At 55.5% G+C, this 24331-nt stretch overlaps 8 protein-coding genes across 8 annotated transcripts; 4 read left to right on the plus strand and 4 right to left on the minus strand.

Moving 5' to 3' along the window:
• Positions 1 to 249: 249 nt before the first annotated feature.
• Positions 250 to 710, plus strand: CMQ_7785 (uncharacterized protein; the record flags this gene model as incomplete). Its single annotated transcript, XM_014313425.1, has 2 exons — positions 250 to 388; positions 448 to 710. 2 exons carry the CDS (start codon positions 250 to 252, stop codon positions 708 to 710), a joined length of 402 nt encoding a protein of 133 aa, XP_014168900.1.
• Positions 711 to 2318: 1608 nt separating this feature from the next.
• CMQ_8002 (autophagy protein) lies at positions 2319 to 4375 on the plus strand (the record flags this gene model as incomplete). Its single annotated transcript, XM_014313642.1, has 2 exons — positions 2319 to 2475; positions 2556 to 4375. The coding sequence occupies 2 exons, from the start codon at positions 2319 to 2321 to the stop codon at positions 4373 to 4375; spliced, it is 1977 nt and encodes a 658-aa protein (XP_014169117.1).
• A 913-nt stretch (positions 4376 to 5288) lies between these two features.
• CMQ_7838 (uncharacterized protein) lies at positions 5289 to 8093 on the minus strand (the record flags this gene model as incomplete). Its single annotated transcript, XM_014313478.1, has 2 exons — positions 5289 to 8026; positions 8090 to 8093. The coding sequence occupies 2 exons, from the start codon at positions 8091 to 8093 to the stop codon at positions 5289 to 5291; spliced, it is 2742 nt and encodes a 913-aa protein (XP_014168953.1).
• Positions 8094 to 8643: 550 nt separating this feature from the next.
• On the minus strand, positions 8644 to 9112 carry CMQ_7839 (epl1 protein; the record flags this gene model as incomplete). Its single annotated transcript, XM_014313479.1, has 2 exons — positions 8644 to 8829; positions 8891 to 9112. 2 exons carry the CDS (start codon positions 9110 to 9112, stop codon positions 8644 to 8646), a joined length of 408 nt encoding a protein of 135 aa, XP_014168954.1.
• A 5660-nt stretch (positions 9113 to 14772) lies between these two features.
• CMQ_7925 (uncharacterized protein) lies at positions 14773 to 16456 on the plus strand (the record flags this gene model as incomplete). Its single annotated transcript, XM_014313565.1, has 4 exons — positions 14773 to 15088; positions 15153 to 15568; positions 15623 to 16123; positions 16277 to 16456. 4 exons carry the CDS (start codon positions 14773 to 14775, stop codon positions 16454 to 16456), a joined length of 1413 nt encoding a protein of 470 aa, XP_014169040.1.
• Positions 16457 to 17064: 608 nt separating this feature from the next.
• Positions 17065 to 19090, minus strand: CMQ_7949 (alpha-mannosyltransferase; the record flags this gene model as incomplete). The annotated part of the gene is made up of 3 exons (XM_014313589.1): positions 17065 to 18605; positions 18680 to 18949; positions 19078 to 19090. 3 exons carry the CDS (start codon positions 19088 to 19090, stop codon positions 17065 to 17067), a joined length of 1824 nt encoding a protein of 607 aa, XP_014169064.1.
• A 276-nt stretch (positions 19091 to 19366) lies between these two features.
• CMQ_7847 (yos1-like protein) lies at positions 19367 to 19733 on the plus strand (the record flags this gene model as incomplete). The annotated part of the gene is made up of 3 exons (XM_014313487.1): positions 19367 to 19394; positions 19452 to 19619; positions 19678 to 19733. The coding sequence occupies 3 exons, from the start codon at positions 19367 to 19369 to the stop codon at positions 19731 to 19733; spliced, it is 252 nt and encodes an 83-aa protein (XP_014168962.1).
• Positions 19734 to 20314: 581 nt separating this feature from the next.
• On the minus strand, positions 20315 to 22961 carry CMQ_8018 (ubiquitin c-terminal hydrolase; the record flags this gene model as incomplete). The annotated part of the gene is made up of 3 exons (XM_014313658.1): positions 20315 to 22537; positions 22709 to 22852; positions 22926 to 22961. The coding sequence occupies 3 exons, from the start codon at positions 22959 to 22961 to the stop codon at positions 20315 to 20317; spliced, it is 2403 nt and encodes an 800-aa protein (XP_014169133.1).
• Positions 22962 to 24331: the final 1370 nt, after the last annotated feature.

A 24331-nucleotide genomic window follows, 5' to 3' on the forward strand; every position in this document is an offset into this window, starting at 1 on the left:
GGATTTTGTCAATGCGCCTTCGTCATCTGTCTCTCTGTTTCTCTGTCTCCCCTTACTAAGCCCTCGCCATCCTATCATTCTTTGCTTGTTGCCTGTTGTCCAACCTCTAAACAGCGCACACACTTTGCGTTGCTCCGTACTAACGCCACAGCGCAAGCAGTCGCCACCGGTCCCGCATCCCGCATCGCATCCCGCATACCCTGCATCCAAAATCCCCACAATCGCCAGCAGACGACGCAACCGAACAGCATGACTGCCGAGGTGTCTCACGGCCGCGGTGGCGCCGGCAACATCAACGCGGACGAGACCCGTTACGTCGACGGCGAGATCGTCCGGTCGGGCGCTGAGGGCAGCCACGAGGACGGGCCGTACAGCACGGGCAGAGGAGGTGGGTGAGCGAGCGTGAGAGCAAGAACGAGGATCCCAGCTGACCGGACGATCGCGCAGGCACCGGCAACATTGGCGACGCCGACGCGCGTCCATCACTCGAGCGCGCCGACCGCACAGTCGTGCCCGAGGCTGCGGTGCGTCCGTCGGCCGACCTGTCGGACTACCACACCGGTCGCGGCGGCGCTGGCAACGAGCATCTCGCCCCGATGAACGAGACGCCTGCTGCGGCCGGCACCACTGGCACCACCGGCCCTGAGACGCACAATATCGGGCTGGCCGACAAGCTGAAGAACAAGATCTTTGGGGCGTTCAAGAAATAGGCTCCTGTCGGCTGGCTTTCTGTTGGCTTTGGCCCAAGGACCAGGATCGACTGGCTCCTCCTGCCGTGCTCTCCTGATTTCTGCTCGTGTTTTCTTCTTTTCCCACTCTCCCTAGATACCAGTGATACCTTTGTGGGGTCCTCTATGACATGTAGTGCAATCCGTTTTATTTCTCAGCTCGTATTGGTATGCTTGCTTCGTGGCCGCTACTCGTCAGATTTGTGGGAGAGCACAGGGTGCATAATCGAGTGGTCGTCTCTTTGGGCTGGACGAGCAGAAGACCAGAGTAGCACTATCGACGTCGCCTGACAGTTCGAGGGTGGGATTGAGAGCAGCTTAGGCCTGCGAGGCCAGTGAGATCAGACAGATCGACCAGATCAGAGGTCGGGCCAGTGCCAGTGGTCCAGTAAGATGGCCGGATCCGGACACGGACGGGTCCCTGCTGACGGTCGTGCATATGGCGGATGGGCAGACAGACCGATTGGCAGGCTGTCTTGCCAGATAGAGGCAGCTAGATGCAGGCGCGCTCCATTGACAGCCTGATGGCGGGATGGCGGAGAATCGTAGCGTGATGGCAGCCTGAGGGTCGCGAGAAGAGCTCGAGGCAGGAGCGACGCTGCGCAGGAAGCCAAATCGGGAAGACGGACGGGAGAATAACTTTGAAACATGTACGGAGTATGCACAATGGGAATGCAGGCTACACGGCGGCCAGGCCTGCATAGCGATCGACCTCGTCGCTGTCTCTCGACTGTTCGTTCACGCCTGCTTCGTCGTATTGCCCGTAGACCAGAGGGACCCTAGGTGGCGCATTCTTCTCTGATCCCCTCTCTTCCCCTCTTCGCCCGTCTGGCTTCTGTCCTATTTCAACATCCTCATCTCTCTCGCTCCTTCCTGTTTTCTCCTTCTCCTGTCTCCTCATCGCCCCTTCTGTTTTTCCTTCTTGGCACCACTTTCCTCCCCCATACTGCCCCACACTCTGTCGCTCCCCCTCTTTCCCAATCTTGCCAGATCTCCCCTCGACATCCGCATCCTCCCAACATCGCCACTTTTTCCCAATCCCCTCTCGACCAGGCAGATCGACGTTCCCGATCTCAGCAACTGCTCGCTCCCTGTACGGAGTTGGGGGTCTGCGCGTGTGGTCCTATGGCGTGCGGGCGGAGTCCACAACCATACGTTAGCGCCTAAAGCTGCACTAAACCGTCTGCGTCGTCCACTAAGATTATGGACCACCTCAACCACGACCAAGCGGAACAGCCGTCGCCGCAGCTCCCGTCCCATCACCCGCAACCCCTGTTCCCTGCAGATATAGGTGGTTGCGAGCTTTACGGTGCCACCAACACTGCCGGCCGAGCTGTCGCAGGTTCCGCGTCTGCCCACCCACCCACAATCACCGCAATCACCGCAATCACCACACTTTCCCCAGAATCGCCTGCCCCGACCAGCGCGAGCACGCCGGCCCAAGACGTGTCCCCGGCTCTGCAATCACACTCGTCCTCGTTTGAGGCTGACGACGAGCGTTCTGCCACCGGCCCTCATTCCTCTCCATTTCCATTTCAGCACGCAGGCCGCCACGGCAGCAGCAGCAGCAGCAGCATCCATTCCTTCCACATGGCTGGCCATCGGGCGACTGGCCGTCGGGCACGTCGCCGTCAGCGCCACTCATATGTTTCTGCCTATGCGGGCGAGGACACGCGGCCGACGTCCTCCAAGGAGATCCTCGGCTGGTACATGTACTCGTTCGCCTCGGAGACCTACGTCGTTTGTGGTAAGATCAGAGTCGGAGAGACCAGCCACAAAACCGAATGAATGGATTGCCAAGACAGGGCCGCTGACACACTTCTCTAGCTATCGCCTCTTTCATTCCGATCCTGCTCGAGAGCCTCGCACGAGAGAATGGCGTGTTGCTGTCCGACCGGACGACTCCTTGCAATGCAGCTACCCATCGGCAGTCCGCCTCATCGCCCTCAACGCCCTCGAATCTCGCCGCGGCCTCTTCCGCCTGTGTCGTCTACGTCCTCGGCATCGAGGTCAACACGGCCAGCTTTGCCATGTACACCTTTAGCATCAGCGTGCTGCTGCAGGCCCTGCTGGTCGTCAGCATCAGCTGCGCCGCCGACCACGGAAACTACCGCAAGACACTGCTGCTCGTTCTGGCCGCCATCGGAAGCGTCACCGTCATGCTGTTCCTCGCCGTGACCGCCCGTACCTACCTTCTGGGTGCCCTCCTGGCCATTGTCTCCAACACGTCCTTTGGGGCCTCTTTCGTCCTGCTCAACTCGTTCCTGCCTCTGCTGGTGCGCTACCATCCAACTGTTCTTGGCAGCGGCATCGACGGCGATGTGGAGCCTGCAACGGGTCACTCCACCACCGATGTTTCCGCCGACGATGACTCGGCCGTCACCTTGGACGACTCGGGCGCCGAACTCTACGACTCTGCCACCGCCCTGCTTCCCTCCAGCCGCTCGCGGTCCCTGTCTCCCACCTTTGCCTCGGCCGGCTCGGTGTCGCCGTCTCCCCCCGTCCACGCCGGCGAGGAACGAACGTCGGCCGAGCTGACCCTCTCGACTCAGCTCTCGGCCCGTGGCGTCGGTATCGGCTATTGTGCCGCCCTCTTCGTCCAGTGCATCGCCATCGTCACCGTCTTCCGCATGCACAACACCACCTGGTCGCAGCGTGTGGTGCTCTTTTTCGTCGGCGTCTGGTGGGCTGTCTTTACCATTCCCACCGCCTTATGGCTGCGTCCGCGTCCGGGACCACCCCTGCCAGCTGCCGCTGCTGCTGCTGCGTCTGGGAGCCAAGGCAGCAACAGCCCGCTGTCCTACATCCGCTCCGGGGCCGCCTACCTGGTGTATGCTTGGGCGTCGCTGTTCCGCACCATCGCCCTCGCTCGTCAGCTGCGCGATATCGTGCTCTTCCTTGCCGGCTGGTTCCTGCTGTCGGACGCCATCGCCACCACGTCGTCGACAGCCGTGCTCTTCGCCAAGACCCAGTTACACATGGAGGTGTGGGCCCTAGGCTTGATCAATGTCATCAGCACGATGATGGGCATTGCCGGCGCCCTGGGTTGGGCCGCCCTGTCGCGGCGGGTGGCCCTGTTGCGCTCGAACCCGCTGAACACCATTCTCGCCTGTCTGGCCCTCTTTGAGCTGATCCCGCTGTACGGCCTGCTCGGCTACCTACCCATGGTGCGTGATTGGGGTGTCGGCGGCCTGCAGCAGCCGTGGGAGATGTACCTGCTTGCTGCCGTGTTCGGCCTCGTCATCGGTGGCTTCAGCAGCTACTGTCGCTCGCTGTACGGCGAGCTGATCCCCCCCGGCTCCGAGGCCGCCTTTTATGCCCTGTACGCCATCACGGACAAGGGCTCCAGCGTCTTTGGCCCCGCTATTGTTGGCGCCATCATCGACGCCACTGGTGAGATCCGCCCGGCCTTTTGGTTCCTTACTGCTCTGATCGGCCTGCCTGCGCCGTTGCTCTACTTTGTGAATGTTGAGCGCGGCCGCCGCGACGGCGAGGCTCTCGCTGCCCTTATTGAGGGGTTCCGCCCGGCTGGCGGTTACGGGACCAACCTGGATGATGACGGGTCTGGCAGTGCCCACACTCCTCGCGCCATTCTAGCCGACTATGATGACGAGGATGACGGGGACCTTGCAGAGCCGGCGCGGTGAGAGCTGGTTCATGTCAAGGATAGTGATATTTTATGTGAGACCCCTTTGGCCCTTTGGGTTCTTTTACTAGTACAAGTGAGATGCGTCTTTGGTTTTGGTTGTTCTCTGTTTTGTGTCTCTTTCTTATGACCTTGTTGTTGTTTTTTCCATCATTTTGTTGGTAAATTGCTCTCTGCATAGCGGTGGCGTTGTTAGCATCAACAACTGTGTTCTCCTCCTTGTTTGTATATACTGTCGAGTTTGGTAGCGTTATCACTATATACAGCATCCTGTTCAGACAATACAGTTGGCTCTGGGGGAGAAGTGTCGACTTGGAATTCTGACAAAGACGTGACCATCTTATAGAGATAGTCGCAACGCTTTCTGACTGGCTTCTTTTCTATACGAAAGGAATAGACGAAGCAGCACGTTTACACGTCGCGCATCTGATATCGCTATCTTTAAGGTGAGTATCAATGGGCTTTAGGAGATCGATCAAGGTGGACCCCTATATCTGGACCAGGTTCCCGCTCCCGTTCGTTGTAAAGCCAGAGGCAAGTTCAAACATCGTGCAGATATAGCATCAAAAGATAAGTCCTATAAATACGCATTGCAGTTTGTCCTCTACAACATGTGCCAAAAGAATACGTGTGAACCGAAATAACGGACCCCGAAGAAAGCATTCGTTTATTCGGGATTCGAATACTGTTGCTTTTCCTCCTGAACATATCTTCTGTGCATCGTGCACTCATTTACGACACAGATCTCCTAGCTAATTTCAGTCATGTGCGCTGCCTTGCAACACGAATTGTGAAGAGACACAGCCACAGAAGCTGTACGATGTCCTGACATGATTTGTGGCTTGATCTGCACCTCGGTTCATGTCATCAAGCAAACATCTATCTATGGCGCCCTTAGACAGCCTTGTACATGATCATTCTTCCCCTTGCTTGTCGCTCAAAAACGTCGATCCATCTCGTGTGAACAGCATAGACTTGATATTGTGTGGGTCGTCTTCCGAGATTCCGGTGAAGTGGGACCGAACAATCCCGTGGAGCGCGTTGTACTCGCGAAGCGTTAGGTATGGGTAGGAGTTATTGGCAAAACCCAACTTGATAAACACGGACGTGTTGCCGTCGGCAGGCTGGTGATCAAGAGCAGACTCCTGTTTATCGGACGAAGAAGGGTTTGCATCTTTGCCAGAGAGCTCCAGCGGTCGCAGATTTACGAACAGGCCGTACACAGGAAGGCTTGCGTCATTGAGGGCATCGATCCTCCTACGCCCATCACACACCGATGTGCGGGCTTCCGCCCGTATGCCCCCTGTCATGTTGGCTGGCTCTTTTCTGTTCTTCACCTGCACCAGTACGGCGGTCATGGGCTTTCCCGGCCCTTGCCACACAGGCACAAGTAGATTCACGCCAGCAAAGCCGACCGATAGGAACCAGGCCTCGCCAGTAAGGAAGGCCACCTGAAGGTGTCGCTGCGTGATCCGGGAGGCCTTTGTGCACAACCGGCCGAGATGTGTCACGTAGACACGCGAGGTTGCCACAGACGGCGGCATGTCTTCAGGCAGCCAGCCCACAAATGCATGCATGAAAGACGCAAGGCTCCTGTGCAGGAATCTGGGATTGTCTTCGTCGGCCGGAGTAGCATCGGAGGCCAGGAGAAGGAGAAGGCCCGCAACTATTTCGCCGGAATCGCCCACATGCAACGCTCCGTAGTGAAGTGATTTTGTTAGGCTGATGATCATCTCCTCACGCAGCTCTGGTGACTTCATACGGGTGGCAACGTACTGCGCCAACACAGGCTCTCCCGGCTGTACCGTCTGGATTGTCGTCCGGTCTGCCGAGATGCTTCTTACGTAGTGTAGCCAGTCCGCGACGCAAGCCTCGCTCAGTTTGTGGTCGGACAGATAGAACTGCATGCGGAAAATTAGGAGGGCAAGGTGATACTGATCCCTTTCCGTAACAGACATCTCCTTTTTCGCGTATAGTTTGGTTCGCACAAGGGCGCGAACAGCTTCGATGCCAGCTCCTAAATCGATGGCGTCATCAATGTCGTTACCGTCGTTACCGTCGACGCCAACACTGGCGTTTATCACAGCACCCCATTGCGGTCGGCCTAAGGAGTAAAAGAAACGATACCATTCTGGGGTGTTTTCAGGGCCAGCCACGATACTCGTCGTCGAGGAGGGCGGGACGCCGCCGGCGCCATCACTCACGATGATTGTCTTCAACCAGGCCTGGATAGCCCTAGACTGCACTGCCATACCATCCCAAGTGTTGTTTATCCCATACAGTGGCGGGAATAGCTCGAAGCCTACGCCAACCTTGATGCTCGGGTCGTGTTCGAGCGCTGGCGAAAATTTTTGGACACGTGAAGATGTATCTAGAAAGACACCAAACAAATGATAGATTGGAAGGCCTTTGACGCCTTTAGCAGCTCGTGATAGGGCGTGCCGGAGTTGACGGAAGGCGACAGGCCGGCCGGTGTCAGCGACGGTCGTCCTTCTATCGTCGGCAGGCACCTTCAACAGGCCTCGTGCCTCGTCCACGCACAGGATGAGCCTGTTATTTTCAAGATGTTTCCCAGCTTCGCTCCAACTGGGATCTGGCTGCCTCCTTGAGGCCATTCTAAAAGCCTCCCACTTCCGCAGATCGTTGATATATGGAATCTTGTTAACAAGCTGGGATATAGCCGCCTTGTTGCACGGCTTATTCATCCAACGGCCGACTAGATTGGCGAATTCGTTGCGAAAGGCAGCAAAATCTTCGTGGTACTGAAGACGAAACAGCATCCCAGGAGAAATGTCCTGCTCTTTAGCCACTTCTACCAGCAGGATGCAAGCACGAATATACCGGTCCCAAAATGAGCGTGCCGTCTTCTCATCGTGCCAGTGCTGCAGAAAGTCGCCGATTGGTCCTGCGCGAGGGATGGAAAGATCTGATCGCGAGAGGCTGGTGTACGCCACCCACACTCCCTCATCCTCAGCCAGATGCTTGACAGAGGATGTTTTTCCAGAACCTGACGGCCCCACGATGGATGTGTAGGGTGAATGGTAACCGACGCCCTTCGTCTTATCAGCTTCGTCCTCGGTGCCGTAGTAGATGTCCATGTACTGCATCAGTGCCCGGCGCAGCCGCCGACTGGGAGCGATCCCGGTGCTATCGGCGATCTCGTCACATTCAAAGGCTGTTCGGGTGATGCTGTCATCATCCGGGTGTCCCTCATGGGACTGGGAGCGCTCCTTCTTCGGATACAGATCCCTGACAAGTTCCTGCGCCGGCTGGGCCATCTCTTCCATTGAAACAATACTAAGATCAAAGCCGATTTCAAGAAGAGCAAGACCCAGCTTGACAAGTGGCATTTTCTCTCCGTCGTCCAATGCTTCTATTGCACCGGTCGGCCACACAAAGTCTTCGGAGTCCGGCATCTTTGTCCGAACCCAGTTCGAATAAGTGTGAAGGGAAGACAAGGCTTTGTATAGAAAGTTGTCTTCTGCATTGTCGTCAGATATGGTCGGATCATACTTTAAAATGTTCTTCAACTTTTCGGAGGACAGCACCAGCGTCCTCCAATCCTCCGTGTCGGTAGCATCATGCTCGCTTTCGACGTGTGCCTTCTTGGCCGGCTTATTTGTATTTTGGAACCCCCTAGATCGTTTCGGTCCTGTATGGGCCATCGTCAGTATTATATGGTTTCCTAAGGATTAGGACTGTTCTTCAAACTTACCCATTTCCGGAAGACTGCAGGGCACGCAGCATACAAAACAGGTCTAGGGTATGAAGGCTAAGAAGGGTATGAGAAGACTAAAATGCATGCATCCAGCTAGGACAAATTGCGCTTGGCTACATTTCGTGGGGAACGTTTCGTGAGCGAAATGCAAGAGAATTATGGAGTACATAGTCAGACCTTGGTGTCCTCCGTATCGCACTGTGGGCTTTTTTGACTACGAGTAGGCACAAAAAACATTCTCTGATTTGTCAACGATTTAGCGAGCGGGGCTACACCCTACACAGTAATAAAGATCTGCGCCACAGAACCCATAAAAATATTTATAGATCACGGAGTAAGATCAGATACAGAGTACTCCGTACATACAACATCAGTTAAGTCTTTACGCAGACTAGATCCATTCCAGAGAGCTCTACGTGCAAATCTTGGATGCCTGTACTCCGCAAGAAATAGTTTATTTCTCTAGTCTTACGGATAAACGGTACTGAAAGAAAACAGTTGACTCCTTAACATCATGCCAATATCATTCCGTCAATCATGCATTTAGATCCTTACAGTCCGCAGTTGCTGACAGCTACCTGCGTGGCAGTCGCATCGATACGGCCCAAGCTGGCCGCCTGGCCATTGGTCAAATCGTTCATAGCTGCCTGGGCAATGTTGAAGCCACTACCGGCGTGGTCAATAGCCAGCACGTTGATGCTGCGACCGTTGTATGTAAGTTGCCAGCAGGTGCCGCACTGTCTGATGTTAGCCGGGATGTGTCCATGCATCTTGCATGCTCTTTTCGGAAGCACTTACGTTTGCCGAGTTCCAACCGGCAATCGCATCTGCACCGCCAATGTACGGGAACTTGGACACGCTGCCTTGCGTCTGCCATCCGTAGCGCGTGATCAGGCCGTTGGTGCCGTCTGAGCAGCTGACGACGGTGAGCGAGCGCGAGGAGTCATCGTAGCCAGTGTCGTAAGAGACAGAAACAGCGCTGGCTGCTGAAGCAAAGAGGGCGAGGGCTGAGAAACGCATTGTGGTAGATGTGATTGTATGCGCGAGCTTGAGGATGAATCGGTATATCAAGATTGGAAGAGGCTCGGAGAGAATGCTGATTATGTGATGGTCTGTGACAGAAACTCGAATCCTGAAGTTAGGAACTTAGCTTCTCTTTATAGATTTCTTTGACACCTTCTGACCGCATATTCTGCAATGGTAAATCGGGCTTCACGAAGCTGACAGCACGGTTTAGGACCTTACGAGACGTTCACGAGATTCTAGATCACAAGACTTCCACTCGTATATGCGGCTTTGTGGGTGCATCGTATTCTTACGAGACCACGGCCTCTTAGAACAAACCCGGTATAGCCGAGACGTCGATCACCAGAAAGTGCGGAGCTTCGTGTACCAATGATACGTAATAATACGGGGTTCTGCGGATCCACAGTATATTATTAGCACAAACAAGTACGAAGGATCCTTCCAGAAATCACCTCACTACGTCGTAGACCAACTTCCTACCATAAACCCGTGCTACGGGTCGAGGCAAACATTACATTTAGTAAAGCGAACGCCAAAGAGGCATATATGCTTACAGTCAGTACAAACAAGCTCTACTCGTATTTCTGTAGTAACACTGTGCGTTTTTTCTTCTCCGTAACTCGTACGAGGATCGCATCTGCACTACCATGTCGTGGCCGCTCTTTCTGTATCCAAGAAGCAGAACTAATGTGTCCACCTCACATCGACATACTCGTCGGCCTCAACTAAGGCAGCTACGTTTGCACTGACGCCACATACGCTCGAGCAGGTCCACTGCAATATCCACACCCAGAATTGCCGGTGAGACCATGTTGACAACTCGTACCTCCACAGCCGGTCTTGGCATGGACATCTCGATCGCCAGCAATGCCAAGCTTGCTGACCGAAACTTCGGCTGTCATCATGTTAGTGCTCCGTACTCGTATTGTTTTGTAGGTGCCAGACGAAGCATGCAGAGGTCGTGCTGGCAATTCAAAAGCGTCCTATGCACGGCGCTCAAACATTCACCTGGCACGTAAATTTCCTCTGTCGATACTATTTTCAACTATAAGGACTCTTTTTCGAGGACTTTGTCATTTCATAGGTCCCGCTTCGTGATCGTCTACTACTGCACTCGTAGAATCTCCCGCATCGCCATTTTCTAGGACCGCTGCTCAACCTGGTCTTGGAACGTATAACGTTCCGACATATCAGAAGCCTTTAAGTAAACGTCTCTCAAAGCCGTTTTACAATCATAGGGACTGGTTTTTCAGTCCAGTCCGCTAATCGACTAGCTATACGCAGCCACTAAGGCGGATTTTACTCCTGTACGGAGTACGGAGTATAAGAACCCAACGAGAAGGGGCCGTAAAGGAGAACCATAGAGGTTATTAATACAGCACCTCTTTTAGCGAAGATAGACTGGCCTGAAAAGACATGTTATGGCCAATACGGACTGAACAGTTCCCAGTCGTTACGAAATGGAGGTTTGAAGTGTCCAGGGCGTTATTGCATATTGGTTTGTTCGATTGCTTTTTCTACGGAGTGGATAATCAGGTCTGTTTTTCGGTCAGAAATTGAAGAGTGGCATTTTTTTGGCGTCGGGCGTGTCTCCGAAATAAATGGCCTCGCTTCCGACTCTTGGTCCCACCTTCTTCGTAGGCGACATGATTTTAATACGAGCATTATGTGGCCCGGCCACGTCATATCTGGATACAAATTCCTTTGCTGTTGCTCTTGTTGTTGGCAATAGTCCACGAGCAGAGCACAGTCGGATTGGGCGAGGTCAGCGTCTCGGCCGACGTGACAGCGATGACGGAGAAACCGTGCTCGGATCAACGTCTACTTTGTTGCTGCCATCGTCGTCATCATCATCGCCTTCGACACAACTCTCTAGCCATTGGAAAATCTAAGCCTTCCACGCCACTGTGGATACACGGTGTACGAATGTGTATCTTCAAGCCTACAGATCACTGCCGCAGTAGGAGGTAGTGAAAATGGTGCATGTCGCGATCGTTGTGCATCCGTATACCAATCCAAAGTCACTCAGACGGCTTAGGTCATGTTTACCTTCTGTGCCATAAGTGGCAGCCGAAACCCCGAGTATAAGGGAGCATGACGGGTGTATACACAGATGCCCAGGACAAGGTCAGTGTTAGCAGTGGGTTTTTAGCCTTGAAAGTAGGCTGGTTGATGATAGAGGCGTGTTCAACAAAGGCGACCATATTAATAAGCTATTTAACGCGTTAGATTCGTAGTGTAAGATGCTAAAGATCCTCGAAGGCTCCGGTACATAGGACCAATTGAGTGGGGCTACCAGCTGATCGGCAGCAACCTATGTGTGCGGCTTTATTGTACCAGTCGTTCTTGTCGTCCCGTGAAATGCACAGACTGTCGATCCATAGGCAGCGTAGATCTAGACGCCGTACAGGGTTGCACGCGTCTGGGAACAGCTGAGGCAAATCTTCTTCTTGACGCCCCTGCGAAACTGCTCCTCGTTGGTCAGCAGCGCTGTCGGCTGCAACAAGGAGCCCCAGTAGCTTAAATATGCATACGTGTGCGGTCCTTATGGATCTACCCAAATACTAGTTGCAACCCTGGCCTGTTATCGGTACGTAGAACTTTTTGCGGTCATGACATTTCGCGTGACTCGTCGCCCGTTTGTTTAGCCACACTCTCGCCTTGCCAAAGGCGGTTTGCTAATCGAGATGTAATATATCGGGCCTGCGAGTACAGGATATTTCCAGGGCTCTTAAGATAGCAGGCTTCTGTTAATTACCAATTCAGCCTACCGAAACATTTTGTCTTTATGCAGACTTTCAAACTAATGGCCGTAATTTGGTTATACAGTAGAAAAGCTACCGTATATATTAGCTATTAGGTGCGTTTGACACTGCAGTTTTCAATGTTCTCCGAAAATGAAAAAAAGGCACGAGTAATGATTGAGTAGCTCACAAGGGCATACCACTTTCATTTTTTCCAACGCCAAATACAACACCTCTGTTCACCGAACAGTGACAGATGCCGCTCAGCGAAAATGCTGCCCATAGCAGCACAGGTGATGCAGCCACAGCTCAACGACTTCACAGGGCGGTGGTGCTTAAAACCCACTGGGTTAGCACAGCGTGAGCGTATTCAATGCCTTTTGTGGGCATGGATTGCCTCCAGTCGCATGGCGGATCATAAACTAGAGCCACCATGCAACTGGAGGCAATTGGAGGGCGCTTGTGCTCAGCTTGTGGTAGCACATGCCGGAGTAGACTGGAGCCCATCGAAGCCGCCGTCGTAGCTGCGGTCAAAGTCCACGGTATGCTGGCTGCGATTCTCTAAAGTATGCTGTTTGAGCGGTCGAACCAACTCTCGACAATATCATTTTTATACATGGAACATAGCAGTCAAGCGACGTGGCACGGGATGATAAGACAATTGTTTGCCTGCTCGCAATGCAAGAGCCAGACACCGATCATCCTCGGCTACCTGCTGTGGCTGTGTCGCAAATGCAGTTCGAACTCGGTTGCCTTCCTTGGACGTAACCCGTGATAACGATAAAATTACAAACTTGCTTTTGCGTCGCGGTTTATAGAAACTCTAACCGTACCACACGTGATGACTCACATGACCTAGAATGAGAGCCTTGTGCTTCGATTGACTCACTCGTTGAAAGCACCAGGCTTTACTTTTACGAGGCGTCCGATTTTGGCAAGAGGAGCGCTGTTCTTCTAGCGTCAATCCGATAATGATGTAATCTTGGAGGCTCTATTGGTGGTAACGTCGACAACGGTTTGGCAATGCTGTCATGGTGCTAAGAAATTCTTGCCGGAAATATAGCATCCAATCCAAACGCAGGCTAGTACTGAACCACGTGATAGGTCACTAATAAAGGCCAGGGTTTCGCGTCTTTATGGGCTGGCAATGAAGAGGCTATCGAAGTTCTCAAAGGACTCTGGGCCTTTGTCACTCAAGTAGCCGACCGGGCGCAGCAGAGCCCTGTGTTGCCTTGTTCTCCCCCATAGCATGAAAGTTCTGAGCGTGAGCTCTTTAGTTTCCGATCTTCGATCATGTTCAAGCCGAGATGTGTTCTGCCGCTATGTATAGAAGGAGTTGCCTGTGACCGAATCTGCCGCAGCGTCTAGGGCTCGCCAACTGCTTGATCGGTTCCATACCTTCGTCCAGTTGGGGTAAGACGGGCTTATCTTACCCCCGATACTATTGCATGGCGAGATACATTTACACCGCACTGTATAGTCTGTTCTAGTAGGCGGGTGGAATTGATGATGAACTCTCGCTTTGTCGGCATCTCGTAGTCTTGGTGTATGGTGATGGTTCTGTGCGACAACTGCTTCGGGTTCAGCCGGCATTATGTATCTTTCCGGTTTGTAGAGGATGTCCGATCTTCCCGAAAATAGTAGAGATAAGGCGCTGCCTATATAGATGGAAGCCAAGCCCAGTTGACAAACCGGCAAAGTTGTCTGATTCTGGTCACGTGACGTGGACAATACAACCCAACCTCGCGGATAGGCAAGTTGCTACGGAGTACAAGGGTGTTGTTTGTTGCCAATATTAATTAGCACCTACCCCTCTCTCACAAAAAAATGCTTGCATGGAAAGGCCGAAGGCCCAATTCCCAGCCACCTGCTAAAACTCGCACCTCGCAATCAACGCATACCGCGAGAATCTGACGACGGCGGCTTTCCTTCCAGCCAGAGAAAAGCAGAAAAGAGGCCCTGTCAACCTCTTTCCTTTCTTGGCTGCGTCGCGCGTGTCTTTATCGGCCCCCTGCTAATTCATTACGTTTTATTACCACATCCATCCATCCTGCCTGAGCAGCTTATTTGTCGCGTCCGTCTTTCTTTTGCGTCTTGTCTTTTTCTGCCGCCCAAAGTCCCTTCACTACGTCTTTGTCCACCTGTGCACCTCGGGCTGCAGGCGCCATTCTCGGCATCCCCAAAACATTCAATCATCGATTAAAAACCCGCAGAAACCACCGTGGTCCATTCTGTCCTGCATCCATCCCATCGTCCGTGTTCCATCGCTGGGCGAGAAAGCTGTCCTCTCAACCTACCTCCTAGGCCCTTTGCCCTTATCCCGTCTCAACGCCCCGACCGGTCCGCGACGCGATCCGGGCTCGCATAGCCCCCCCTTTCCCCCCTGTGGGCAGCAGAGGCGATTTGGGCCAACCCCTGTCGCGCGCGATCCATCCTGCCGGATATCGTGAAGCTTTTTTCAAACCTCTCCCCGCAAAAACGCTGTCATCTCGGTCCGACCGTTACCCAGCTTCCTTGCGTTTTTTTTTTCCGCCTCCCTTCTGCGAGTCGCCACTGACGTTCGATCCGGCCGGCTCTCCACATATTGCCACCGCTTTTCGATTGCCTGCAGCCGTTATTTGTCCCGGCAGAACAGCTGTTTCATCCATGCGAACCCGAAGCCTCAAGGCGCAGACGGATCCCGGAGCACCTTGACCGTGTTCTGTTCAGAAGACGACATCGCAAGCTGTTGGCGCCCAGCCTGACAGCCAGTCACGCCCACACCGACGCGAAACACGCGAGCCACCGCGCATTGTGGCAGTGGCCTAAAGCTTACAAATACACACACGCACACGCACAGATACACGACATATACCACATACACATATTCACTCCATCATTTTCCCCACACGGCCGCAATCAAGGACCAAAATGACACAGTCAACTTCGACGAAGCGTCCGCGGCAGGACACGGAGGACAACCGGGCCGAATGCCCCTTTACGATCCGGCTCGTGGATCCAAAGGAGAAGGAGCTGAAGGTCAAGAGCAAGAAGCGGAGGAAGCGCGGCCACAACAGCAGCGCCTCGGGCAACCACGAAGATGACGACTCGTCCAAGAAGGTGCTCCAGCAATGCGCGCCTTTCGCGCCCAAGGGCTCGTTCGAAACATTTCCGACCATGGACGTGCACTACGTCGTCGAGCCGGCGAGGCAGTGGGCCGAGATGACGCGCTATAATAGCTTCGTGTGTATGTTTGCATCCTTGCATCCTTTTCTCACCTCCGTGCTCTAGTGCTAATGCGCCCGCGGTAGTGAACGGCGTCAAGTACTACTGCGAAGGTTTTATCTTCGTTGCCAATGACTCGTCTATCGAGCGACAAAAAAGCGCTGGTCCCCGGGATCCGCGGAAGCGGTCGGAAGATGATTGGGTTGCGCGGATCCTTGAGATTCGGGCCAGCGACGAGCACCACGTGTACGCGCGCGTGTTCTGGATGTACTGGCCAGACGAACTGCCAGCCGGCACGCACTACGGTAAGAAGACGGTGCAAGGGCGCCAGCCATACCACGGCGCGGCCGAGCTGATCGCGTCAAACCACATGGACATCATCAATGTTGTCAGCGTGACCTCTGCAGCGACGGTCAACCACCTGATCGAGGACCGCGACGACGAGCTGCAGAGCGCGCTATACTGGAGACAGGCGCTAGACGTGCGCAATTTCGAGCTATCCGTAAGTCTCATGAGGCCGGTTTAGAACCAGAAGGCAAAAGGCTGACAGAACCAGACAATTGAAGTGGTGTGCGACTGCAACCAGCCGGCGAATCCGGACAGGATGCTCGTGGGCTGCGGCGACAAGTCTTGCGGCAAGTGGATCCATGAAGAGTGCCTAAAGCACTATGCCTTGATGCGAGTGTACGAGCAGCTAGGCAAGGACCAGCCGCACATATCGAGCCGGCCAGACACGGCAGTCAAGCCGGAGACGGGCAAGGACGAGGTGAAGGAGCCGCTTAGCCCCAAGGAGACGGGCGGAGCAGTCTCGGCGCAGCACTCGATTGACGTCAAGGCAGACACGGTCGAGGTGGGAGGCAAGGACGAAGATGAGGAAGAGGAAGTCACGGGCAGGAGGCGGACAACGACTATCAACGGTTTGGCAGCGGCACCATCGCCGTCGCCAGCAGCTGCAGGAGCAGACGGCAGCAAGGTGACTGCAAACGGAGAGGCAGAGCTAGCGTTGCGCGACAAGACGACATCACGCGACTCGCTGAAGCGGGAGGTGACGCCGGCAGTGACGGACAGCCCGATGACAGGCACTAGGCGGACGACGGCAGCAGCAGCAGCGGCGGCGGCGGCGGCAGCGGGAGCGAGCTCAGGTGCGGCAGGGGCAACGCCAAAACGGATTTCGGGGCGGGCGCGGAAGCGACAGTATCCGACGTTGCAGTCGTTTGAAGGCAAGAAGAAGCCGTACGACCAGCTGTTTGAGGCCAAGCTGCTGCTGGGCCCTGTAGAGTCGGCCCCGACGATGATTGAGATCCGAGACCTGCGGACAGGTGTGACAGGTGGTGATGAGACGTGGCTGGAGCCGGCCGAATGTCCGATCTGCAGCTCTCACATCGGTTGAGTTGGTGATGAGGATGTTGTTGCAATGTGTGTATACGGTGTTTATACTGTGTGTGTACGGTGCACTATACTCCGGGTATGTGTAGCAGACAGTCGATCGGCAGGTTTGCGCGTCACGGATTCCGAGCGGACTGAACGGGCGAGAGGACTGGCTATTCTATTATTACGAAAGTTTCTGCCGTGTTGTTAGGGCTTTTATGGTGTTTCCTTATCTGGTCCCTGTTTCGCTCAGTCTCACGGTCCTCTTCCGCTCCGCCGGGAAAGAAGTGAAATAAACAGCAGTCGGACTTGTGGCTGCTCTTTAGTCTTTGGTCTATTCCTTTTCATATGTATTTTTGCGTCATTACCTCGTTCAGCAGCACCCTTGACCGTCACGTACTTGTCATTTTCCGTCGTTTTCTTCCCTTATATACATAATTCTTTTTTGCCTGTCTTCTGGTTGCTTTTCTGCCTTTGTCTTCCGAAAACGTGCAGCGGTATATGCAGCAGTGCCTGTCCATGAGGTCCATGAGGGGGAGGAAAGAGGAAGGCCTAGCAAATATAAGGAGGAGCAGTCCATTGAGTCTGAGGCAGTCTCTTGCGGGTGAGGAGATAGTCGTAGGGCGAGCCTCAGTCGGTCTCGTAGATGTCGTCAGCCTTGATATGCTTCAGTATCTGGAGCCGTGGCAGCATGCGTGGGCCGATCCACCAGCCGCCTGTGAGGCTGCGAACGTAGCGACGCAGCAGCGCGACAGTGGCGCCGTGGCCAACGACCGGTGGCGATGTGGTCTCTTCGTCGTCGTCGTCTGGGCCATTCTGTCCAGGCCGCAGCAGCTCGATGCCGGCAAAGCCGTGCACGACGGCGACGGGCTGCCAGTGGTCGGCGTCCAAGCGGTAAGCCGGAGCCGAGTCGCGTTGATGGTCAGTCTCTTGTAGGTCGTCTTGTGGTTCGGCGATTACGTAATCGAACTGCATCCAAAAAGTCGGGTCTCTCAGGCGGGCGACATCCTCAGTCTTGTCGACGACGAGTTGGCCAGCGGCCGGATTGAGTGACAGGGCCGGCCCCAGCGAGGAGCCGAACAGGGTGACGCCGGTCATGCAGGCGAGCACGTCGACGTGGGCGGCCACGACAGGAGCGGCAGCAACAGCGGCTTGGGGGCGGACGTGCACGATGTCGCGCAGGGCGGCCAGAGCCTCGCCGCCAGGGTAATTGAGAGCAGAGACGAGCAGCATGGCGGTGCTGGCGACGAAGCAGAGGGGAACAGAGAGGACGACAGCGGCGAGGAGAAGAGAGGGGAGGGGAAAAGGGGTGCTTTTTGTGTTTTTGTTTTCTTTTGTTTTCTTTGTGTCTTTTGTGTCCTTTGTTTCCATTGTCTGTTCTGTCTTCAACGCATCTCCTTTGTCCTTGCAGGCAATCTTGACCAGCTGGTCGGCCCCCAAGGCAGCAGCAGCGGTCAGTGGTGGGACGACGTAGAGAATGAAACGAGCCTCCTTGTGTGGCTGCAGCGAGTATACGGCGACAAAGGCGAGGGAGGGGAAGACGAGCAGGCGGGCGGGTCCACGGGTAGCCGGACGGACGAGGGCAAGCGGAACGAGCAGTAGGGGGGCGAGCGGGTTGAGCAGGAGGCGCGGTAGGGCGTTGGAGAAGTAATAGTGCCAAGGCGACGTGCCCCAGGCGCTGGCCTGGCCGTGCAAGACGTTGAAGACGAAGCCGTGCAGCTCAGGCCAGAAGGGCAGGGGCCGCTGCCAGAGGAAGGTGTCGAGGGGAACGGAGACGAGGAGAGCAGCGGCGACGGCGACGGTGCCGGTGCGAACAAGCTGCTGGATGGATGCCATCGGCACGGCGACGAGATAGACGGCGACAGCGGCGAGCAAGAGGGCGACCTCGGCGCGAAAGACGACGGCAGCGAGGACGAAGAGGCAGACGGCGACGCGAAGACGGCCCGAGGGGGTTGTCCTTGTCTTTGTGGTCCTGGTCCCGGTCGAAAGGCCCGGTCGGTTGAGCAGAAAGGCAAAGGCCAGGGTGGTGAGGAAAAAGGCAAACATGTTGGGCAGCGTGCGGGAGGCGTAAAAGAAGACGTGGAACTGGCCGAGCTGCAGCAAGAGATACCAGCGCGCAGCAGCCCATCCGCAGGCTTGGCCGAGCGACCGGGTGAGCAGTAGGAGAGCGGCTGCGTTGGCCAGGCCGAGAAGGGATCGCACGACCAGCTGGGCGGCCGGTCCGCTGCCCTGGCCAAGCTGGCACCGGCCACGACGGCGTCGACGGCCAGAACAGCCGGCTGGCTCAGGCCGGCCAGCACAACGGCGCCGACAAAGGTGCGTGGCACGGCACCCGGAAAGACGACGTGGTCGAAACGGGCGGCCAGCCGGGCGGCAGCGCCTGGACCCGTCGGCATGCCGTACACCAGCACATCGTGCGCGGCCTGCACGTTGAACGACTCCTCGACCTTGGTGTAGGGCGCGACAGCCAGGTGCAGCAGCACCAGAGCCGGCACGAGGAGACAGAGAACAGCGTCTGGAAGAGTCTGGTCAGCTTGGCAGCAGAGGACAGCTGGGAACAGAGAACCGAGACTGCAGGAGAGTCCTTTCCGTGTCGGAAGAGACTGGACCCGGAAAGATGAGACCCTGGAACAGCTCACATACCTATCGACTTCATCGTGCCTGTCCACACATCAAGGACGTGGTGATCCGTTCCGGATAGACAGCGTAGTGCTCCCTAAGGCCCATAACCCCCCTCTCAGCCAATCACGTGCCCCTGTCGTCGTAGCGCGGCCCCAGCTCGGCCCGGCTATTGTTCCACCCCGGGCTGAGCTTGCTTTCGTGTCCTCACGCCTCACCAGAGCCTAGACTAGACGCCAGCCACCCTTCCATCTGCAACAACACGCAAAGACGGAAAGACGCATAGAGGCCCGCCGGCCTCCGACTCGTCGCCATGAAGATCCTCGGCGGCTTTCTCTACGGTGCGTCCTGTTCGCTCCTCTCGCGCTCGTCCGACCCCCTTCGCTGACCCGCTCCAGTCTCTGTCTTGCTCATCAATGCCATCGCCATCCTGTCTGAGGACCGCTTCCTCGCCCGGATCGGCCTCTCGTCGTCCACCTATGACCCGGCCTTTGGCCAGAGCACCGACTCTAGCGTCAAGGCCAAGATCATCAACCTGATTGCGAGCGTGCGCACGCTCATGCGCAGTACGTCGGCGAAACCTTCAAGCCCCTCTTCGCTTCGCTACTGACACCCTGCCTGCAGTACCCCTGATCGTCATCAACACCCTCCTGATAGCATATGAGCTGGTTCTGGGCTAAGACATGGCATGAAGGAGCGAACAAGAAAGCCCCCGGTGCAGCACCAGAGAGATTGGCTGCGCATCCCTCGACACTACCACTACTCCGTGTTGGGAAGAGAACCTTTGTACTATCACACATGAATATCATCATACACCCATCGAGGTCGACAAGAGAGTGTTACACAAACATGTCTCTTGCATTGTCCATCCGGCATGCCTACTAAGACCAAGTCGACCGTCTCCCAAGGAGTATGGAAACTGACTGCTCCGTACTGCTATGCTGCATCCTTCAAAAGATCACCGGGATAGTATTAGAGACATAATCCGATTCCCCAGTGTTTCTCTAATGACAAACATAACTATTTTGCAATGTTCAGCCAGTGCAGTTCCTCCGTCTTCTAGATAATCCCTCTTACTTCCCATACTCAAAACAGTCGACCCGAGAGAGATGCCCTTTTTTAAGATGCAATGTGCGCCCAAGTAATGTTTCCGTTTTGTACAGATATTCATAACCGATCGGCCAAGTATTAACGCCTGTCTGTGCACGACTACATTCGTGCATTGCTGTCTTCCCACATGCCAAACACACGCTTCCCCATTCTACGGGAGAAACGTGTTGCTCTTCTTGCGGCCCAGGCTGAAGCTGAACCTGTCCTTCAGCTGCCTCTCGCCGTGTGATGGTGGGGCCTGCGGTAACAGTGACGCCGGTGCCGGCTTCTGTGTTGATCCTGTTGCAAATCCGTTTGCGCTCCCATTGACGCCATGCTCGACGCCAAATGACGGCTCAAACTTCTCTCTGTCCTTGCCGAGAAAGGCAAAGCTCCTGCGCGACATCGACTTGCTGCCTCGTCCGTTGCGGCCCAGAAAGCTCGACCCTCGGGGGCTTCCCGCGCTCGTTGGAGCTGACGATGAGATAGGCGCTGCCGCTGCTGCTGCTGCTGCCGCGTCCAGACTGTTCTTACGCGCCTCTTTTTCCTCGGCCGCCGTATGCTTGCTGGCTGCAAGTACCCGCCGCATTTCTTCTTGCTCCGCTTTGCGCTGCGCTTCCCGCTCCTTTCGTGACCGCTCCATCCCCTTGCTGTGCTCCTTCTCCTGCATCTTGCGCGCCTTCTCCGCTGCCTTGGCCTCCTTCTTTTGTTTCTCCTTCTCTTCCTTGCATCGTGCCGCTTCCAATTTCGCCCCCAGTGCCTTCTCCGTCGCCACCGCATGTGCTACAGCTGATGTCGGGCTTGTCGGTAAATGTGGCACCGGCGGTATCGCAGGAGCCGCACCGAACACAGCCCCTGGTGCTGTCCGTGCATGCTCCAGATTCAAAAGCTCGTCGTGATCGTCCACCGTGTGCAGGGCCGGCTGGGTCGCCTGTCGAACAAGGTTTTCGCCGTTGCCGTTCAGGTGGGCGTGGCTTCCTTCGGGAGACAGCGCCAGACCGGCACTCTGGCTGGCCAGCTTGATCTCTTCAAGCCCTTCGGCCTCCTGTTCTGCCTGCACCTTCTCAAACGTCGTCTCCTGGTAGAAGAGAACGTAGGCACAGGCAGTTCCCGGCTTGTCACCAAAGAAATTCCGCACATAGTGCTTGTCCACAGGTTCCACCATCTCGTCGTCAAACAGCAGCCATCCACGCTCCTTCGTCTTGATGACTGCCACGTAGTGCCCGTGGTACGCATTGCCCCCAATGTGTATCACCACCGCATACAGCTCGTACAACCGGTCTGGGTCTTGTGCGTCGTCCGTGGTGTTGAACATGCGCAGCTGGTACGGGTAGACCACCCGGTGGAAAAGCTTCTCCAACTTTGTGTAATTCTCGGCATACTTGAAGCGCTTCAGGTGCAACGCCAGGATCTTTGGCAGACGCTTGATCTTCATGCGCTTCTCTGCTTCCTGCAATCCGCCGCAGGTGTCGCAGTGGAACTTGTCACGCTCGCAAAGCATCTCTTCGGCAGAGAATTTCCTCAGGCAGGATGTAACGGACGAGTGCTCCTCGAGGTCGATCGACAGGTCTAAGAATGTCTCGTCTCGCTGAGACGATGTCTCGCACGTCAGGCATCTCGTCTCCGACGTGAGCACGCCTTCGAATATATCATGCACCCAGCCCGAGCCGGGCGTTGTCGTGCCGTCGTAGGGGGAGAGCGCAGAGGGTGGTATGCCGTCAACACTGCCGAGGACCGCCTCCACCGAAGCCTTCAGGTCGCTCTGGCTGCGTAGATCCTCGCGTTCGCGGAATTGCCTCGAGGCGGCCTCGATGTTCTTGATGACGTCGTTCAGAACCAGGCCATAGAACTCGTGTGCATCCTGGTGCATCGCAGTCTTGAATGACTCGTTGGCCTGCCGGAATAGCTCCAGAAAGCGCAATGGGCTGAGAACGCCTGTGCGGGAATTGCTCTCGATAAAGGCCATAAATATGTCTTTTAGGCCGGTAAAGGTGCACTCATCCATCCCGTACGCGCCTGCATTCTCCTGTGCTAGCTCCAAAACCGGCCCCTTTATCATGGCCTGTTTCTTTTTGTATTCTGGTGAGTCGGGCTTGTCTTCGGGGCGCATAGCCTGTTGGCCACTGGGTGGCTGGCCCGGTCCGACCAGAGGTCGTGGCTTGAAAGGTTGAGGGGGAAGAGTATTTTTTTGGTGATACCTCCTCCTGCGGCTGCTGCCGGAACAGACCCTGGCGCCGTTCCTCCGGCTGTGCCGTTCAACGGTGGCCGGATCTGTACATTCACCTTTCGCGGTTGTCCGTTTGGGGTACTGGATGGCGAATATGGTGGGAATCGGATGACGTTCTCTCGGAAGACTTCGGAGTAGAAGAGAGCTTGAACTATGGAATTGCAATAGCTGTGAGAGGACATCAGTATATTTTCAGGCGGACTTCGAAAGGCCTCGGGGGCGGCAGTGGCGGTTACCATGTGTTTCCAAACTGCAAGGCACCACATGTCAGTTTCCACGTATGCGATCAGTTTCTCTGTCGAGGAGGGGAAGCCGGCAGATCCCACCAGGGCAACGTACATTTTCGAGGCCGAAGAACTTGTCGGTTCCGTCGTCTCGTATGGCACCAGCATTATGGAGCATCTTCTCCAAGGGGGTCGCCTCTGGGACGACCTCGTCCTTCCGCTTGCTTGGCGACACATTGTTGGCGTTATTGGCGGCGGCCTAGTTCACAGATGACAAGCAAAGGTCAATAAGGGCCCGACATCCCGGGATGGACAGCTGCTCCGAGACTCACCACGCCGGGTTTCAGCTTGTTAAAAAAACTGGACATCGTTTTGCGCGCAAAGCGAGGCGTTTTGGCGGGCTGACAGAATGGCCGCGAATAAAGAGTGGTAACAGAGACAGAGGATGCGCAGGCGGCGGCGAGATCGGGAAGGAGAGGGGAGAAGGCGCAGCGCAGGCGCAGCGCAGGCGGAGCCGGGGAAGGTGGAGGGAGTTGGCGTAAGCTCTATGCTATCAGCCTCGTGGGCAGACAGGCGGAAATCATTCACTCCTCTCGGCAGCAGCAGCGGCAGTGTGGCAGTTGTCGCGGCAGACGTTTCATGGAGGTGTCCGGTTGCTCGATTTTCTCGTGGCAGATCTGGCGGCGTTCTTGGCTCTGCTCTATTTTCGGTAGGGGATATCTATTGCGCACGTTGAGAGTTGCGTTTCAGTCGGTCTGCTTGGGAGACTAGCCCAGTTCACATTTGGTTCTGCCGGGCTAAAGAGGCGAAAAAGGGCGTGCAATGAGTACTGGCAGACTAGGGTTGTTCTTGTATCTTAAAAGTCTTGGCTCGTCGCCTTTTTGGGGTCGCGGAACCTGATGGCCTTGCTCGTGTGCGGACCGAAGGGGAAACGCGCGAGGAAGCGATGGCACAACAAAATGGTCGCTTGAAGACAAGGTGCTGATGAGAGATAGGTTAATGGCATGCACTTGTAGTCATACTGTGGAATCCTCACTAAGCCGAACCTGGGGGGAGGGGGGCTTTTCTAAGGGGAGCCAAGCGAGCAACCAAATCTGTGGGGAGAGGTGCGTGCATTGGTCGGAGCAATAGCACTTATTAAGAAGACATCATACGCCGTAGGCGACGGACGGCCTTGCGGTCAAACCGAGAAAATGGCCGAAGCAGGATCGACTCTTCCCACATGCATAGTAGTAGCATATGACTCCGTAGTATTGCAGGTTTTCAAGAGCAAGGCAGAAAGCCACGGTCGGAGAGAGACGGGGGGGGGTAAGAGAGGGGAGGAAGATCAGGAGACGGGAGCATGGAGAGATGTAGAATGAGGGCCGAGCGGCCGGCAAAAAGAGGCCAAAGATAGGAGATGAGCGGGCAAAGGAAGCAGAGAAAGTGGCATTCTGAAGCGGACAAGGCCTGTTGGCTTTGCTTGGCAAGAGCCATGTCGCTCTTGCCTCCCTCTCCAGATTGCCCGGGCAGAAGCGCCTGTTGCCCCTTCTCGAGGATTTCGACGCCTTCCATAGCCAATAGGCAGCCGTGCTGGGGCCAAGGTAGCTCCCCGTTGCATGCACTAGGCGTAACGTGCAGCTGCTGGGAGGCACATGATTGGGCGAGCCGCCACCGCTGACGAGGGGTGTTCGCGTTTTCTGCGGGCACAATGCCAGGGGCTACGGAGTACAGAGCAAGATACGCAGGCGACGGAGCG

Source organism: Grosmannia clavigera, assembly GCF_000143105.1.
Source record: "Grosmannia clavigera kw1407 unplaced genomic scaffold GCSC_82, whole genome shotgun sequence".
Classification (NCBI taxonomy): Eukaryota; Fungi; Ascomycota; class Sordariomycetes; order Ophiostomatales; family Ophiostomataceae; genus Leptographium; species Leptographium clavigerum.